At 48.0% G+C, this 18,453-nt stretch overlaps 1 protein-coding gene across 1 annotated transcript in view; it reads right to left on the minus strand.

Moving 5' to 3' along the window:
* Window positions 1-18,453, minus strand: part of scrib (scribble planar cell polarity protein) — a 542,315-nt gene that overhangs the window by 263,318 nt on the left and 260,544 nt on the right. Inside the window, exon 27 of the mRNA XM_068016616.1 lies at window positions 13,879-13,998. Within this exon, the coding sequence (XP_067872717.1) occupies window positions 13,879-13,998 (120 nt within the window). The remainder of the gene's footprint in view (window positions 1-13,878; window positions 13,999-18,453) is intronic.

The following is an 18,453-nucleotide window of genomic DNA, read 5'->3' on the forward strand; positions in this document are numbered from 1 at the left end:
GACACAAAAGGCATCCCAAGAATAGCAGAAAATCAAGTGGCAAAAGGAGGGAGGAACTTAAAACAATCAGTATCACTCGAGAAAAATTACTGGGAAAACTAATGGGACTAAAGGCTGACAAGTCCCCTGGACCAGATGGCCTGTATCCGAGGGTTTTAAAAGAAGTGGCTGCAGAGATAGTGGAGGCATTGGTTGTAATCTTCCATAATTCCCTAGATTCTGGAAAGGTCCCAGCAGATTGGAAAACTGCAAATGCAACACTTCAATTCAAGAAAGGAGGGAGACAGAAAGTAGGAAACTACAGGTCCGTTAGCCGAACATCTGTCATTGGGAAAATGCTGGAATCCAGTATTAAGGAAGTAGTAGTAGGACATTTAAAAATCAGAATGCAATCACAAAGTCAACATGGCTTCAGGAAAGGGAAATCATGTTTGACTAATTTATTAAAGTTCTTTGAGGATGTAACAAGAATGGTAAAGGGGAACCAGTAGATATAGTGTATTTGGATTTCCAAAACAGAATCGATAAGATGCCACATAAAGTTTACTACACAAGATAGGAGCTCATGGCATTGGGGGCAACATATTAGTAGCGATAGAGGACTGACTAACTAACATGAAATTGAGAGTTGGGATAAATGGGGCATTTTCAAGTTTGCAAACTGTAACAAGTGGAGCGCCACACGGATAAGTGCAGGGACCTCAAGCTTTTACAATCTATATTAATGACTAGGATGAAACCTGATCGAGGTGACCTGATCGAGGTGTACAAGATTATGAGGGGCATGGACAGGTTGGATAGGGAGCAGCTGTTCCCCTTAGTTGAAGGGTCAGTTATGAGGGGTCACAAGTTTAAGGTGAAGGGCGGGGGGGTTTAACGGGGATTTGAAGAACAAAGAAGAAAATTACAGCACAGGAACAGGCCCTTCGGCCCTCCAAGCCTGCGCCGATCCAGATCCTCTATCTAAACCTGTTGCCTATTTTCTAAGCGTCTGTATCTCTTTGCTTCCTGCCCATTCATGTATCTGTCTAGATACATCTTAAAAGACGCTATCATGCCCGCGTCTACCACCTCCGCTGGCAACGCGTTCCAGGCACCCACCACCCTCTGCGTAAAGAACTTTCCACGCATATCCCCCCTAAACTTTTCCCCTCTCACTTTGAACTCATGACCCCTAGTAATTGAATCCCCCACTCTGGGAAAAAGCTTCTTGCTATCCACCCTGTCTATACCTCTCATGATTTTGTACACCTCAATCAGGTCCCCCCTCAACCTCCGTTTTTCTAATGAAAATAATCCTAATCTACTCAACCTCTCTTTATAGCTAGCGCCCTCCAGACCAGGCAACATCCTGGTGAACCTCCTCTGCACCCTCTCCAAAGCATCCACATCCTTTTGGTAACGTGGCGACCAGAACTGCACGCAGTATTCCAAATGTGGCTGAACCAAAGTCTTATACAACTGTAACTGCCAACTCTTGTACTCAATACCCCGTCCGATGAAGGAAAGCATGCCGTATGCCTTCTTGACCACTCTATTGACCTGCGTTGCCACCTTCAGGGAACAATGGACCTGAACACCCAAATCTCTCTGGACATCAATTTTCCCCAGGACTTTTCCATTTACTGTATAGTTCACTCTTGAATTGGATCTTCCAAAATGCATCACCTCGCATTTGCCCTGATTGAACTCCATCTGCCATTTCTCTGCCCAACTCTCCAGTCTATCTATATTCTGCTGTATTCTCTGACAGTCCCTTTCACTATCTGCTACTCCACCAATCTTAGTGTCGTCTGCAAACTTGCTAATCAGACCACCTATACTTTCCTCCAAATCATTTATGTATATCACAAACAACAATGGTCTCAGCACAGATCCCTGTGGAACACCACTGGTCACACGTCTCCATTTTGAGAAACTCCCTTCCACTGCTACTCTCTGTCTCCTGTTGCCCAGCCAGTTCTTTATCCATCTAGCTAGTACACCCTGGACCCCATGCGACTTCACTTTCTCCATCAACCTACCATGGGGAACCTTATCAAACGCCTTACTGAAGTCCATGTATATGATATCTACAGCCCTTCCCTCATCAATCAACTTTGTCACTTCCTCAAAGAATTCTATTAAGTTGGTAAGACATGACCTTCCCTGCACAAAACCATGTTGCCTACCACTGATAAGCCCATTTTCTTCCAAATGGGAATAGATCCTATCCCTCAGTATCTTCTCCAGCAGCATCCCTACCACTGACGTCAGGCTCACCGGTCTATAATTACCTGGATTATCCCTGCTACCCTTCTTAAACAAGGGGACAACATTAGCAATTCTCCAGTCCTCCGGGATCTCACCCGTGTTTAAGGATGCTGCAAAGATATCTGTTAAGGCCCCAGCTATTTCCTCTCTCGCTTCCCTCAGTAACCTGGGATCGATCCCATCCGGACCTGGGGACTTGTCCACCTTAATGCCTTTTAGAATACCCAACACTTCCTCCCTCCTTATGCCGACTTGACCTAGAGTAATCAAACATCTGTCCCTAACCTCAACATCCGTCATGTCCCTCTCCTCGGTGAATACCGATGCAAAGTACTCGTTTAGAATCTCACCCATTTTCTCTGACTCCACGCATAATTTTCCTCCTTTGTCCTTGAGTAGGCCAATCCTTTCTCTAGTTACCTTCTTGCTCCTTATATATGAATAAAAGGCTTTGGGATTTTCCTTAACCCTGTTTGCTAAAGATATTTCATGACCCCTTTTAGCCCTCTTAATTCGTTTCAGATTGGTCCTACATTCCCGATATTCTTCCAAAGCTTCGCCTTTCTTCAGCCGCCAAGACTTTTTCCTTTTTCCTCTTAGCTAGTTTCATAATTTCACCTGTCATCCATGGTTCCCTAATCTTGCCATTTCTATCCCTCATTTTCACAGGAACATGTCTCTCCTGCACGCTAATCAACCTCTCTTTAAAAGCCTCCCACATATCAAATATGGACTTACCTTCAAACAGCTGCTCCCAATCTACATTCCCCAGTTCCTGCCAAATTTTGGTATAGTTGTCCTTCCCCCAATTTAGCACTCTTCCTTTAGGACCACTCTCGTCTTTGTCCATGAGTATTCTAAAACTTCCGGAATTGTGATCACTATTCCCAAAGTAGTCCCCTACTGAAACTTCAACCACCTGGCCGGGCTCATTCCCTAACACCAGGTCCAGTATGGCCCCTTCCCGAGTTGGACTATTTACATACTGCTCTAGAAAACCCTCCTGGATGCTCCTTACAAATTCTGCTCCATCTAGACCTCTAACACTAAGTGAATCCCAGTCAATGTTGGGAAAATTAAAATCTCCTATCACCACCACCCTGTTGCTCCTACATCTTTCCATAATCTGTTTACATATTTGTACCTCTATCTCACGCTCGCTGTTAGGAGGCCTGTAGTACAGCCCCAACATTGTTACCGCACCCTTCCTATTTCTGAGTTCTGCCCATATTGCCTCACTGCTCGAGTCCTCCATAGTGCCCTCCTTCAGCACAGCTGTGATATCCTCTTTGACCAGTAATGCAGAGGGTGGTGACGGTCTGGAATGCCCTGCCTGGGAGGGTGCTAGAGGCAGGTTGCCTCATATCCTTTAAAAAGTACCTGGATGAGCACTTGGCACGTCATAACATTCAAGGCTATGGGCCAAGTGCTGGCAAATGGGATTAGGTGGACAGGTCAGGTGTTTTAATGCATCGGTGCAGACTCGATGGGCCAAAGGGCCTCTTCTGCACTGTATTATTCTGTGATTCTGTGAAACACAGAAAATAGGAGCAGGAGTAGGCCATTTGGCCCTTCGAGCCTGCTCCGCCATTCATTATGATTATGGTTGATCATCTAACTCAGTAGCCTGTTCCGGCTTTCGCCCCATACCCTTTGATCCCTTTAGTCCCAAGAGCTATATCTAACACTTTTTTGAAAACATTCAATGTTTTGCCCTCAACTGCTTTCTGTGGTAGCGCATTCCACAGGTTCACCACTCTCTGGGTGAAGAAATTTCTCCTCATCTCAGTCCTGAAAGGTTTACCCCGTATCCTTAGACTATCACCCCTGGTTCTGGACTCCCCCACTATCGGGAACATCCTTCCTGCATCTACCCTGTCAAGTCCTGTTAAAATTTTATAGGTTTCTATGAGATCCCACTCACTCTTCTGAACCCCAGCGAATATAATCCTAACCGACTCAATCTCTCCTCATATGTCAGTCCCACCATCCCAGGAATCAGTCTGGTAAATTTGTCTGCACTCCCTCTGTAGAAAGAACATCCTTCCTCAGATAAGGAGACCTAAACTGCATACAATATTCCAAGTGTGGCCTCACCAAGGCCCTGTATAATTGCAGCAAGACTTCGCTGCTCCTGTACTCAAATCCTCTCGCTATGAAGGCCAACATACCATTTGCCTTTTTCACCGCCTGTTGCATCTGCATGCTTACCTTCAGCGACTGGTGTACGAGGACAGCCAGGTCTCGATGCATATTCCCCTCTCTCAGTTTATAGCCGTTCAGATAATAATCTGCCTTCCTGTTTTTGCTACCAAAGTGGATAGCCTCACATTTATCCACATTATACTGCATCTGCCATGCATTTGCCCACTCACTCAACTTGTTCAAATCACCCTGAAGACTCTCTGCATCTTCCTCACAACTCACCCTCCCACCTAGTTTTATGTCATCTGCAAATTTGGAGATATTACATTTAGTTCCCTCATCTAAATCATTAATATATATTGTGAATAGCTGGGGTCCTAGCACTGATCCCTGCGGTACCCCACTAGTCACTGCCAGCCATAAAAGACCCATTTATCCCTACTCTTTGTTTCCTGTCTGCCAACCAATTTTCTATCCATCGCAATACACTACACCCAATCCCATGCGCTTTAATTTTACATGCAAATCTCTTATGTGGGACTTTGTCAAAAGCCTTCTGAAAGTCCAAATAAACCCCATCCACTGGCTCCCCCTCATCAACTCTACTAGTTACACCCTCGAAGAATTCTAGTAGATTTGTCAAGCATGATTTCCCTTTCGTAAATCCATGCTGACTCTGTCCAATTCTACAAGGTATTCCAAGTGGTCTGCTATAAAATCTTTGATAATGGACTCTAGAATTTTCCCCACTACTGACGTCAGGCTGACTGGTCTATAATTCCCTGTTTTCTCTCTACCTCCCTTTTTAAATAGTGGGGTTACATTAGCTACCTTCCAATCTGTAGGAATTGTTCCAGAGTCTATCGAAGGGACCGAGTGTATTGTAGCCAAATTTGCGGACGATACAAAGACAGGTAAGAAAGAAAGATGTGAGGAAGACGCAAAGTGTCTGCAAAGATTTTTTGTACTCATTCACAGGATGTGGGCGGCGCTGGCTAGGCCAGCGTTTATTGCCCATCCCTAATTCCCGTTGAGAAGGTGGCGGCGAGCAGTGATATAGATTGTGATAAAGTGATATTGATCGGTTAAGTGAGTGGGCAAGAATTTGGCAGATGGAGTATAATGTGGGAAAATGTGAGGTTGTCCACTTTGATAGGAAGAATAGAAAAGCAGAATATTATTTACAAGGAGAGTGACTAGAATTAGAACATTACAGCGCAGTACAGGCCCTTCGGCCCTCGATGTTGCGCCGACCTGTGAAACCATCTGACCTACACTATTCCATTTCGGGAAGGAAATCTGCTGTCCTTACCTGTCTGGCCTACATGTGACTCCAGACCCACAATAATGTGATTGACTCTTTACTGCCCTCTGAAATGGCCGGGCAAACCACTCAGTTGTCAAGGGCAATTAGGGATGGGCAACAAATGCTGGCCTGCCAATGACGCCCATATCCCATCAAAGGTTATGAAAAAAACACTGCAGAATGCTGTGGTACAGAAGGATCTGGATGTCCTTGCACATGAAACCCAATAAGTTATTAGGAAGGCAAATGGAAAGTTGGTCTCTATTGCAATGGGGATGGAGTATAAAAGTAGGGAAGTCTTGCTACAACTGTACAGGGCACTGGTGAGACTGCACCTAGAGTATTGTGTACAGTTTTAGTCTCCTTACTTACGGAGGGATATACTTGCATTGGAAGAAGTTCAGAGAAGGTTCACTCGGCTGATTCCTGGAATGAAGGGTTGTCTTATGAGGAAAGGTTGAGCAGATTGGGCCTATATTCATTGGAGTTTCGAAGATTGAAAGGTGATCTTTTGAAACATGTAAGATTCTGAGGGGGGCTTGACAGGGTAGATGCTGTCGAGGATGTTTCCACTCGTAGGGGAATCTAGAACTGGGGGCACAGTTTCAAAATAAGGGGTCTCCTTTTTAAGACAGAAATTAGGAGGAATTTCTTCTCCAAGGGTCATTAACCTTTGGAATTCTCTTTCCCAGACTGCAGTGGAGGCTGGGTCATTGACTGTGTTCAAGGCTGAGTTAGACAAATTTTTGATCTGCAATGGAGTCGAGGGTTATGGGGGATAGGCAGGAATGTGGAGTTAAGGCCACAATCAGAGCAGCCATGATCTTATCAAATAGTCGTTTGGTAGTACAGAACTTGAGTATTGCTGAAAACAGAAACATTTTGATGAACCTATCGTCTTGCACTCATCAGAACAATTCACAAGAATACCAGTGTAAGGGAAATCAACAATTTTATTCTGCATGAGAAGAGAATGTTGATTGGTTGGCAAGTAGACTCTGATTGGCAGAGGCATTGCCATGGAGAATGCACCAGTTTATGGTGACTGACAGTTAACTGCCAAGCTTTGTTTGAAATTTAAACCAGGCAGCTTGACTCAGATTGCTGAGCAAATGGCTCGGGCCCTATTTACAAAATATTGGGAACATTGATGCAATTGTCTCAAACTCTGTTCCCTAGCCACAAACTCCAATGCTCCAAGGGTCATTAACCTTTGGAATTCTCTTTCCCAGACTGCAGTGGAGGCTGGGTCATTGACTGCGTTCAAGGCTGAGTTAGACAAATTTGCGGGAGGACACCTCAGAGAGTTCATGCAGCGAGGCAACATGGGTGGAGCTCAGGAATAGGAAGGGTGCAGTCACGATGTTGGGGGATTTACTACAGGCCTCCCAACAGCCAGCGGGAGGTAGAGGAGCAGACAGGTAGACAGATTTTGGAAAGATGTAAAGGTAACAGGGTTGTAGTGGTGGGTGATTTTAACTTGCCCAATATTGACTGGGACTCACTTAGTGCTAGGGGCTTGGATGGGGCAGAATTTGTGAGGAGCATCCAGGAGGGCTTCTTGAAACAATATGTAGATAGTCCAACTATGGATGGGGCCGTACTGGACCTGGTTTTGGGGAATGCGCCCGGCCAGGTGGTCGAAGTTCCAGTGGGGGAGCATTTCGGGAGCAATGACCATAATTCCATAAGTTTTAAGGTACTTGTGGATAAGGATAAGAGTAGTCCTCGGGTGAAGGTGCTAAATTGGGGGAAGGCTAATTCTAACAATATTAGGCAGGAACTGAAGAATTTAGATTGAGGGCGGCTGTTTGAGAGTAAATCAACATCTGACATGTGGGAGTCTTTTAAACGTCAGATGATTAGAATCCAGGACCAGCATGTTCCTGTGAGGAAGAAAGACAAGTTTGGCAAGTTTCGGGAAGCTTGGATAACACGGGATATTGTGAGCATAGTCAAAAAGAAAAAGGAAGCATTTGTAAGGGCTGGAAGGCTAGGAACAGATGAAGCACTTGAGGAATATAAAGACAGTAGGAAGGAACTTAAGCAAGGAGTTAGGAGGGCTAAAAGGGGTCATGAAAAGTCATTGGCAAACAGGATTAAGGAAAATCCCAAGGCTTTTTATACATATATAAGGAGGAAGAGGGCAACCAGGGAAAGGGTTGGCCCACTCAAGGACAGAGATGGGAATCTAAGCGTGGAGCCAGCGGAAATGGGTGAGGTGCTAAATGAGTACTTTGCATCAGTATTCACCAAGGAGAAGGACTTGGTGGATGATGAGCCTTGGGAAGGGAGTGCAGATAGTCTCAGTCAACTCATTATCAAAAAGGAGGTGGTGTTGGGTGTCTTGCAAAGCATTAAGGTAGATAAATCCCCAGGGCCTGATGGGATCTACCCCAGAATACTGAGGGAGGCAAGGGAAGAAATTGCTGGGGCCTTGACAGAAATCTTTGCATCCTCATTGGCTACAGGTGAGGTCCCAGAGGACTGGAGAATAGCCAATGTTGTGCCTTTGTTTAAGAAGGGTAGCAAGGATAATCCAGGAAATTATAGGCCGGTGAGCCTTACGTCAGTGGTAGGGAAATTATTAGAGAGGATTCTTCGGGACAGGATTTACTCCCATTTGGAAACAAACGAACTTATTGGCGAGAGACAGCATGGTTTTGTGAAGGGGAGGTCGTGTCTTACTAATTTGATTGAGTTTTTTGAGGAAGTGACGAAGATGATAGATGAGGGAAGGGCAGTGGATGTTGTCTATATGGACTTCAGTAAAGCCTTTGACAAGGTCCCACATGGCAGACTGGTGCAAAAGGTGAAGTCACACGGGATCAGAGGTGAGCTGGCAAGATGGATACAGAACTGGCTCAGTCACAGAAGACAGATAGTAATCGTGGAAGGGTTTTTTCTGAATGGAGGGATGTGACTAGAGGTGTTCCGCAGGGATCAGTGCTGGGACCGTTGCTGTTTGTAGTATATATAAATGATTTGGAGGAAAATGTAGCTGGTCTGATTAGTAAGTTTGCGGATGACACAAAGGTTGGTGGAGTTGCGGATAATGATGAGGATTGTCAGAGGATACAGCAGGATATAGATCGGTTGGAGACTTGGGGCAGAGAAATGGCAGATGGAGTTTAATCCGGACAAATGTGAGGTAATGCATTTTGGAAGGTCTAATGCAGGTGGGAGGTATACAGTAAATGGCAGAGCCCTTAGGAGTATTGACAGGCAGAGAGATCTGGGCGTACAGGTCCACAGGTCACTGAAAGTGGCAACGCAGGTGGATAAGGTAGTCAAGAAGGCATACGCCATGCTTGCCTTCATCGGTCGGGGCATAGAGTATAAAAATTGGCAAGTCATGTTGCAGCTGTACAGAACTTTAGTTCGGCCACACTTAGAATATTGCGTGCAATTCTGGTCGCCACACTACCAGAAGGACGTGGAGGCTTTGGAGAGGGTACAGAGGAGGTTTACCAGGATGTTGTCTGGTCTGGAGGGCATTAGCTATGAGGAGAGGTTGGAAAACTCGGATTGTTTTCACTGGAACGACGGAGGTGGAGGGGCGACATGATAGAGGTTTACAAAGTTATGAGCTGCATGGACTGAGTGGATAGTCAGAAGCTTTTTCCCAGGGTGGAAGAGTCAGTTACTAGGGGACATAGGTTTAAGGTGCGAGGGGCAAAGTTTAGAGGGGATGTGCGAGGCAAGTTTTTTACACAGAGGGTGGTGAGTGCCTGGAACTTGCTGCCAGGGGAGGTGGTGGAAGCAGGTACCATAGAGACGTTTAAGAGACATCTTGACAAATATATGAGTAGGAAGGGAATAAAGGGATATGGGCCCCGGAAGTGCAGAAGGTGTTAGTTTAGGCAGGCATCAAGATCGGCGCAGGCTTGGAGGGCCGAATGGCCTGTTCCTGTGCTGTACTGTTCTTTGTTCTCCCAAGGCAACGGTCTGAGTCTAAACAAAACCCCAAGATGAGCTCTCGTAAATAGGGCCCGAGCCATCAAACAACATGTCCCTTCTGCTGTTTGTATTGGGCAAGGTACAGGCTGTACCCAACCAGCACGTGCTTGCAAAACTCAAAACACAGTGTCCAACATTCCATGTGATTCTGCAATTGAACAACATTTGCTAAATAATCCTCAGCCGGACTCGTAGTGTGGCGCATTTGTGCGTACTGGAAGCTACATATATTAATTATTAATACACAGGATCCCGTTCTTTGCAGACAGAAAGAACAGGTACACACATTGCGCCTGTTTCAGCTAAACAAGTGACAGCCATTCGCTGGTTCATTTCTCAGGGCAAGAGTCAAGCTGCCTGGTTTAAATTTCAAACTAAGCTTGGCAGTTAACTGTCAGTCACCGTAAACTGGTGCATTCTCCATGGCAATGCCTAATGAGTGCAAGATGAAAAGCTTCAACAAACTGTCTGTTTTCAGCAATATCTTATTGAATGGTGGAGCAGGCTCGAGGGGCCGAATGGCCTACTCTGCTCCTATTTCTTATGCTCTTATGTGGTAATAGGTGGTCTTAGATGGTGCAAATACATGGTCGGAAGCTCATCTTGGGGTTTGGTTTAGGCTCAGACCGTTTCCTTGGAAGCATTGGAGTTGGTGGCAAGGGAATGGAGTTTGAGACAATTGCATCAATGTTCCCAATGTTCAGATGGAGGAAATTTCTGTTTATCCAGTATTGGATGTTGAATAACCAGTCTGATAATTTAGAGCTAGTGGAGGGGATGAAAGGTGGTGGTAAGTGAGACAGTGCTGGGTATGTCGCTGAGGGACAGCATGTAGATGAGAAACAGGATGGGGAAAAGGATAGATCCTTGGGGGACACCAGAGGTATCGTTGTGGGAGCAGGAAGAGAAGCCATTGGAAGTGATTCTCCGGCTACGATTGGATAGATAAGAATAGACCCAGGCAAGAACAGTCCCACCCAGCTTGACAACAGTGGAGAGAGGTTGGAGGAGGATGGTGTGGTGAACCATGTCAAAGGCTGCAGACAGGTCGAGAAGGATGAGGATTTGTCACAGTCACTAGGATGTCATTTGTGACCTTGATAATAACTGTTTCAGTACAGTGGTAGGAGCGGAGGAATTCAAACATGGAATTCCAGGAAAGATAAGCATGGATTTGGGAGACGACAAAACAGTACAGGACTTTGAAGAGGAAAGGAAGGTCTGAGATGGGGCAGTGGTTTGCAAGGAAGGAGGGGGTCATAGGTCGGTCTTTGAGGAGAAGGTGACAATAGCAGGAGCCAGGAAGGAAAGGCGAATGATCAGCAGTTTAGTGGTAATAGGGTTGAGGGAGGAAGAGGTGGGCCACATGGACAGAATGGCATGGACACAGCACGGAGGCAATAGGAGAGAAATTAGAGAAAGATACGACTTCAGGGATAGAGCATGCGGAACCTTAGGGGAAGTTTGGCCAGGTAGGCTAGTGGAAGGGAGTGAAGTGGAGGATGCAGCTGATTGGAAGCAACTAAGCAAATTGTTGCGACGAAGTAGTCATGAGCTTTTCGTTCTCTTAAGATAGTTATCCAATTTCCTTTTGAAAGCCAGGATTGAATCTTCCTCCACCACTCTCAGACAGTGCATTCCAGATCCTAACCATTCACTGCATAAGAAGGTTTTGGAGGTGAGGGTGGAAGAGACAGAGGAGAGCTTTTAAGAAGACAGTTTGCAGTAGAAAAAAGAAATCAGGAGTTATTTTTGCATGCGAGCAAGATCTAAGAATAGTGAGACGTTTTGACACCAGAGAGCAGGACCCAATAGTGCTTCGCCACAGACACGGTCCGTTACAGCCCGTCACTGGACACGGTCCGTTACAGCCCGTCACTGGACACGGTCCGTTACAGCCCGTCACTGGACACGGTCCGTTACAGCCCGTCACTGGACACGGTCCGTTACAGCCCGTCACTGGACACGGTCCGTTACAGCCCGTCACTGGACACGGTCCGTTACAGCCCGTCACTGGACACGGTCCGTTACAGCCCGTCACTGGACACGGTCCGTTACAGCCCGTCACTGGACACGGTCCGTTACAGCCCGTCACTGGACACGGTCCGTTACAGCCCGTCACTGGACACGGTCCGTTACAGCCCGTCACTGGACACGGTCCGTTACAGCCAGTCACTGGACACGGTCCGTTACAGCCAGTCACTGGACACTGACCGTTACAGCCCGTCACTGGACACGGTCCGTTACAGCCCGTCACTGGACACGGTCCGTTACAGCCAGTCACTGGACATGGTCCGTTACAGCCAGTCACTGGACATGGTCCGTTACAGCCAGTCACTGGACACTGACCGTTACAGCCCGTCACTGGACACGGTCCGTTACAGCCAGTCACTGGACACGGTCCGTTACAGCCAGTCACTGGACACTGACCGTTACAGCCCGTCACTGGACACGGTCCGTTACAGCCCGTCACTGGACACGGTCCGTTACAGCCAGTCACTGGACATGGTCCGTTACAGCCCGTCACTGGACATGGTCCGTTACAGCCAGTCACTGGACACGGTCCGTTACAGCCCGTCACTGGACACTGACCGTTACAGCCCGTCACTGGACACGGTCCGTTACAGCCAGTCACTGGACACTGACCATTACAGCCCATCACTGGACGCTGTATTGTTAAATTTCAGAAAGCTTGTTATGGAAGGATAATGCTGGAGCCTATCTTTACACAGTTTCACATTTATTGTACAGAATAAAAGGATTAGAAACATGCAGTTCCTCATTCAACCCTCCACCAGCCTCAGTGTCTACTTACAAGTGCTCAAGTACGACCCCAATTAACACCCTCCACCTGCATATAATCAAATAACTGATAGACAATTAACAGATTAACATCTATTACAGCGAGTCACTGGCCACTGTCTATTACAGCCCATTACTGGACAGTGGCTATTATGACGAGTCACTGGACAGTAGCTATTAGAGCAAATCACTGGACATTGTCTACTACAGCGAGTCACTGGACACTGACTATTACAGCCCGTCACTGGACACTGACTATTACAGCCCGTCACTGGACACTGACTATTACAGCCCATCACTGGACACTGACTATTACAGCCCGTCACTGGACACTGACTATTACAGCCCGTCACTGGACACTGACTATTACAGCCCGTCACTGGACACTGACTATTGCACCCCGTCACTGGACACTATTACAGCCCGTCACTGGACACTATTACAGCCCGTCACTGGACACTATTACAGCCCGTCACTGGACACTATTACGGCCCGTCACTGGACATTGTCTATTACAGCCCATCATTGGACACTATTACAGCCCGTCACTGGACACTATTACAGCCCGTCACTGGACACTATTACAGCCCGTCACTGGACAGAGTCTATTACAGCCCGTCACTGGACAGAGTCTATTACAGCCCGTCACTGGACACTACTACAGCCCGTCACTAGACAGAGTCTATTACAGCCCGTCACTGGACAGAGTCTATTACAGCCCGTCAATGGACACTACTACAGCCCGTCACTAGACAGAGTCTATTACAGCCCGTCACTAGACAGAGTCTATTACAGCCCGTCACTGGACACTACTACAGCCCGTCACTAGACAGAGTCTATTACAGCCCGTCACTGGACACCACTACAGCCCGTCACTAGACAGAGTCTATTACAGCCCATCACTAGACAGAGTCTATTACAGCCCGTCACTAGACAGAGTCTATTACAGCCCGTCACTGGACACTACTACAGCCCGTCACTAGACAGAGTCTATTACAGCCCGTCACTGGACACTACTACAGCCCGTCACTAGACAGAGTCTATTACAGCCCGTCACTGGACACCACTACAGCCCGTCACTAGACAGAGTCTATTACAGCCCGTCACTAGACAGAGTCTATTACAGCCCGTCACTAGACAGAGTCTATTACAGCCCGTCACTGGACACTACTACAGCACGTCACTAGACAAAGTCTATTACAGCCCGTCACTGGACACTATTACAGCCCGTCACTAGACAGAGTCTATTACTGCCCATCTAGAAATAGTATAGAAATATTGAACAGAAATATAGAAGTATAGAAATATTGAACAGATGTTTTGTGAATTCTAACTTGTGCTGGAATAGAGATATCCCCAAAGCAGTCTCACTGTGATTCTAAATCCTTGGAAAAAGTCTGCCAAACTCCTACCTTCTGCAAGATGTCCAGTTCTTCAGGACTCATATCCCGATCGATGGATGAGATACTCTCCATACTGTTCTTTCTACCCAATCCAGCAGCAAAAGGGTTAACAATAACACCAGGAGAAGCCTGTGAGAGTACAAGAGTGATTTACAACCTAAGCAAAGGGGACTTCAGTTTAACATCTCATCCAAAAGACAACACCCGGACAATGCAGTACGACTACGTACTGCTCCACCGTCAACGCAGCACTCCCTCAGTACTGACCCTCCGACAGTGCAGCACTCCCTCAGTACTGACCCACCGACAGTGCAGCACTCCCTCAGTACTGACCCTCCGACAGTGCAGCACTCCCTCAGTACTGACCCTCCGACAGTGCAGCACTCCCTCAGTACTGACCCTCCGACAGTGCAGCACTCCCTCAGTACTGACCCTCCGACAGTGCAGCACTCCCTCAGTACTGACCCTCCGACAGTGCAGCACTCCCTCAGTACTGACCCTCCGACAGTGCAGCACTCCCTCCGTACTGACCCTCCGACAGTGCAGCAGTCCCTCAGTACTGACCCTCTGACAGTGCAGCACTGCCTCGGTACTGACCCTCCGACAGTGCAGCACTCCCTCAGTACTGACCCTCCGACAGTGCAGCACTCCCTCAGTACTGACCCTCCGACAGTGCAGCACTCCCTCAGTACTGACTCTCCGACAGTGCAGCACTCCCTCAGTACTGACCCTCCGACAGTGCAGCACTCCCTCAGTACTGACCCTCCGACAGTGCAGCACTCCCTCAGTACTGACCCTCCGACAGTGCAGCACTCCCTCAGTACTGACCCTCCGACAGTGCAGCACTCCCTCAGTACTGACCCTCCGACAGTGCAGCACTCCCTCAGTACTGACCCTCCGACAGTGCAGCACTCCCTCAGTACTGACCCTCCGACAGTGCAGCACTCCCTCAGTACTGACCCTCCGACAGTGCAGCACTCCCTCAGTACTGACCCTCCGACAGTGCAGCACTCCCTCAGTACTGACCCTCCGACAGTGCAGCACTCCCTCAGTACTGACCCTCCGACAGTGCAGCACTCCTACAGTACTGACCCTCCGACAGTGCAGCACTCCCTCAGTACTGACCCTCTGACAGTGCAGCTCTCCCTCAGTACTGACCCTCTGACAGTGCAGCTCTCCCTCAGTACTGACCCTCCGACAGTGCAGCACTCCCTCAGTACTGACCCTCTGACAGTGCAGCACTCCCTCAGTACTGACTCTCCAACAGTGTGGTGCTCCCTCCGTCAGTACTGCACTGGGAGTGACAGCCAGGGCTATGGACTGAAGTCAAGGTGGTATAAATTATAATTCAAGAGTAAACGAATAGGATCAGAGTAGAATAATGGTTAGAAATTGTGCTTTAGGCACCATAGGTAAACTAAAAGTTGGAAAGTAATAAAACCAGGAAAGAGAAAGAAGAAATGCGTCACTAAAACATTAGAACAGCAGCACATGTTAGGGTATGTGGCCCAAATAAGCATACTTTCAACAAATGCATGGAGTATAAGGAACAAATGCAATTAATTGCAGGCACAAATTCAACTTGGAGGGTAATGACATGGTAACCCTTACTGAGACATGGCTGTGAGATGGTCAGGACTGGGAACTAAATATACCAGGTTAACTAATTTAAAGAAAAGAAAGGGAAATGGTAGAGGGGGAGGAGTACCTTCGTGATTAAGGATGAAATCACTTCAATGATTAAGGAGAACATAACAACTGGTAAGCAGGCAGTGGAGATTTGATGGGTAGAATTAAGAAATAGCAGCTGTGAAGTGGTAGATTGTACCAAGAGAGATTAGACAAACATGTAACAAAGGCAGAGTGGTTTCAATGGGGGAATTTTAACTTTCATATAGTGTGGGAAAAGCAGACTAGCACATTGTACCAAAAGGTGTAGATTGGCAATGGAAAAGAGCAAAGAACCACCTAAAATAGAACTTGAAAATTGGAAGAGGGCTAACTTCAATGGGATGAGAGGGTTCCACAGAGCTCGGTGTTGGGTTCCACAGGGCTCGGTGTTGGGTTCCACAGGGCTGGGTGTTGGGTTCCACAGGGCTGGGTGTTGGGTTCCACAGGGCTGGGTGTTGGGTTCCACAGGGCTGGGTGTTGGGTTCCACAGGGCTGGGTGTTGGGTTCCACAGGGCTGGGTGTTGGGTTCCACAGGGCTCGGTGTTGGGTTCCACAGGGCTCGGTGTTGGGTTCCACAGGGCTCGGTGTTGGGTTCCACAGGGCTCGGTGTTGGGTTCCACAGGGCTGGGTGTTGGGTTCCACAGGGCTGGGTGTTGGGTTCCACAGGGCTGGGTGTTGGGTTCCACAGGGCTGGGTGTTGGGTTCCACAGGGCTGGGTGTTGGGTTCCACAGGGCTGGGTGTTGGGTTCCACAGGGCTGGGTGTTGGGTTCCACAGGGCTGGGTGTTGGGTTCCACAGGGCTGGGTGTTGGGTTCCACAGGGCTGGGTGTTGGGTTCCACAGGGCTGGGTGTTGGGTTCCACAGGGCTGGGTGTTGGGTTCCACAGGGCTGGGTGTTGGGTTCCACAGGGCTGGGTGTTGGGTTCCACAGGGCTGGGTGTTGGGTTCCACAGGGCTGGGTGTTGGGTTCCACAGGGCTCGGTGTTGGGTTCCACAGGGCTGGGTGTTGGGTTCCACAGGGCTGGGTGTTGGGTTCCACAGGGCTGGGTGTTGGGTTCCACAGGGCTGGGTGTTGGGTTCCACAGGGCTGGGTGTTGGGTTCCACAGGGCTGGGTGTTGGGTTCCACAGGGCTGGGTGTTGGGTTCCACAGGGCTGGGTGTTGGGTTCCACAGGGCTGGGTGTTGGGTTCCACAGGGCTGGGTGTTGGGTTCCACAGGGCTGGGTGTTGGGTTCCACAGGGCTGGGTGTTGGGTTCCACAGGGCTGGGTGTTGGGTTCCACAGGGCTGGGTGTTGGGTTCCACAGGGCTGGGTGTTGGTTCCCTTGCTGTTTGTGGTATATATTAATGATTTGGACTTAGTAGACAGCCTATACCCAGAGGTGTTGCTATGGGTACCTGCATGGGTCCTAGTTGTGCCTGTCTTTTTGTGGGATATGTCGAACATTCCTTGTTCCAGTCCTACTCAGGCCCCCTCCCCCAACTCTTTTTCCGGTACATTGATGACTGTATCGGTGCCGTTTCCTGCTCCTGCCCCGAACTGGAAAACTTTATCAACTTTGCTTCTAATTTCCACCCTTCTCTCACCTTTACATGGTCCATCTCCAACACTTTCCTTCCCTTCCTCGCCTTCTCTGTCTCCATCTCTGAGGATAGGCTGTCTACTAATATCCATTATAAACCCACCGACTCCCACAGCTACCTCGACTACACCCTTTCTCCTCTAAGGACTCCATTCCATTCTCCCAGTTTCTCCATCTCCGACACATCTGCTCTGATGATGCTACCTTCCATGACAGTGCTTCTGATATGTATTCCTTTTTCCTCAACCGAGGATTCCCCCCCCCACTGTGGTTGACAGGGCCCTCAACCATGTCCGGCCCATTTCCCGCACCTCTACCCTCACCCCTTCCCCTCCCTCCCAGAACCGTGACGGGGTTCCCTTTCTCCTCACTTTCCACCCCATCAGCCTCCATATCCAAAGGATCATCCTCCGCCATTTCTTCCACCTCCAGCGTGATGCCACTACCAAATGCATCTTCCCCTCCCTTCCCTGTCAGCATTCCAAAGGGATTGTTCCCTCCGTGACACCCTGGTCCACTCCTCCATTACCCCCACCACCTCATCCCCGTCCCATGGCACCTTCCCCTGCAATTGCAGGAGGTGTAATACCTGCTCATTTACCTCCTCTCTCCTCACTATTCCTGGCCCCAAACACTCCTTTCAGGTGAAGCAGCGATTTACTTGTACTTCTTTCAATGTAGTATACTGTATTCGCTGCTCACAATGTGATCTCCTCTACATTGGGGAGGCTACAAATGCAGACTGGGTGACCGCTTTGCGGAACTCCTCCGCTCAGTTCGCAAGCAGGACCCCGAGCTTCCGTTTGCTTGCCATTTCAACACTCCCCCCTGCTCTCGTGCTCACATCTCTGTCCTGGGATTGCTGCAGTGTTCCAGTGAACATCAACGCAAGCTCGAGGAACAGCATCTCATTTACCGATTAGGCACACTACAGCCTGCCGGACTGAACATTGAGTTCAATAATTTCAGAGCATGATGGGCCCCCCATTTTACTTTTATTTTTAATTATTTTTTTCTCTTCCTTTTTTTATATTTTTTTGCGTTTATTTTATTTCATCTTAGTTTGTTCAGTTTGCTTACCCACTTTTTTTTTCATGTTTGTACTTGTGGCTGTTCAATATTCAGTCCGTTAACACCCTTTCTGTACTAATGCTTTGTCTTTCAACACACTATTAACATATCTTTGCTCCGTGACCTTCTGGTCTATTTTGTGACCTTGTCCTTTCTACACCTTCTCATTTGTTATCTCTTGCCCCACCCCCGCTTTACTTGCTTATAACCTTTTACATTTCTAATATTTGCCAGTTCTGAAGAAGGGTCACTAACATGAAAC

Source organism: Heterodontus francisci, chromosome 2 (assembly GCF_036365525.1).
Source record: "Heterodontus francisci isolate sHetFra1 chromosome 2, sHetFra1.hap1, whole genome shotgun sequence".
Classification (NCBI taxonomy): Eukaryota; Metazoa; Chordata; class Chondrichthyes; order Heterodontiformes; family Heterodontidae; genus Heterodontus; species Heterodontus francisci.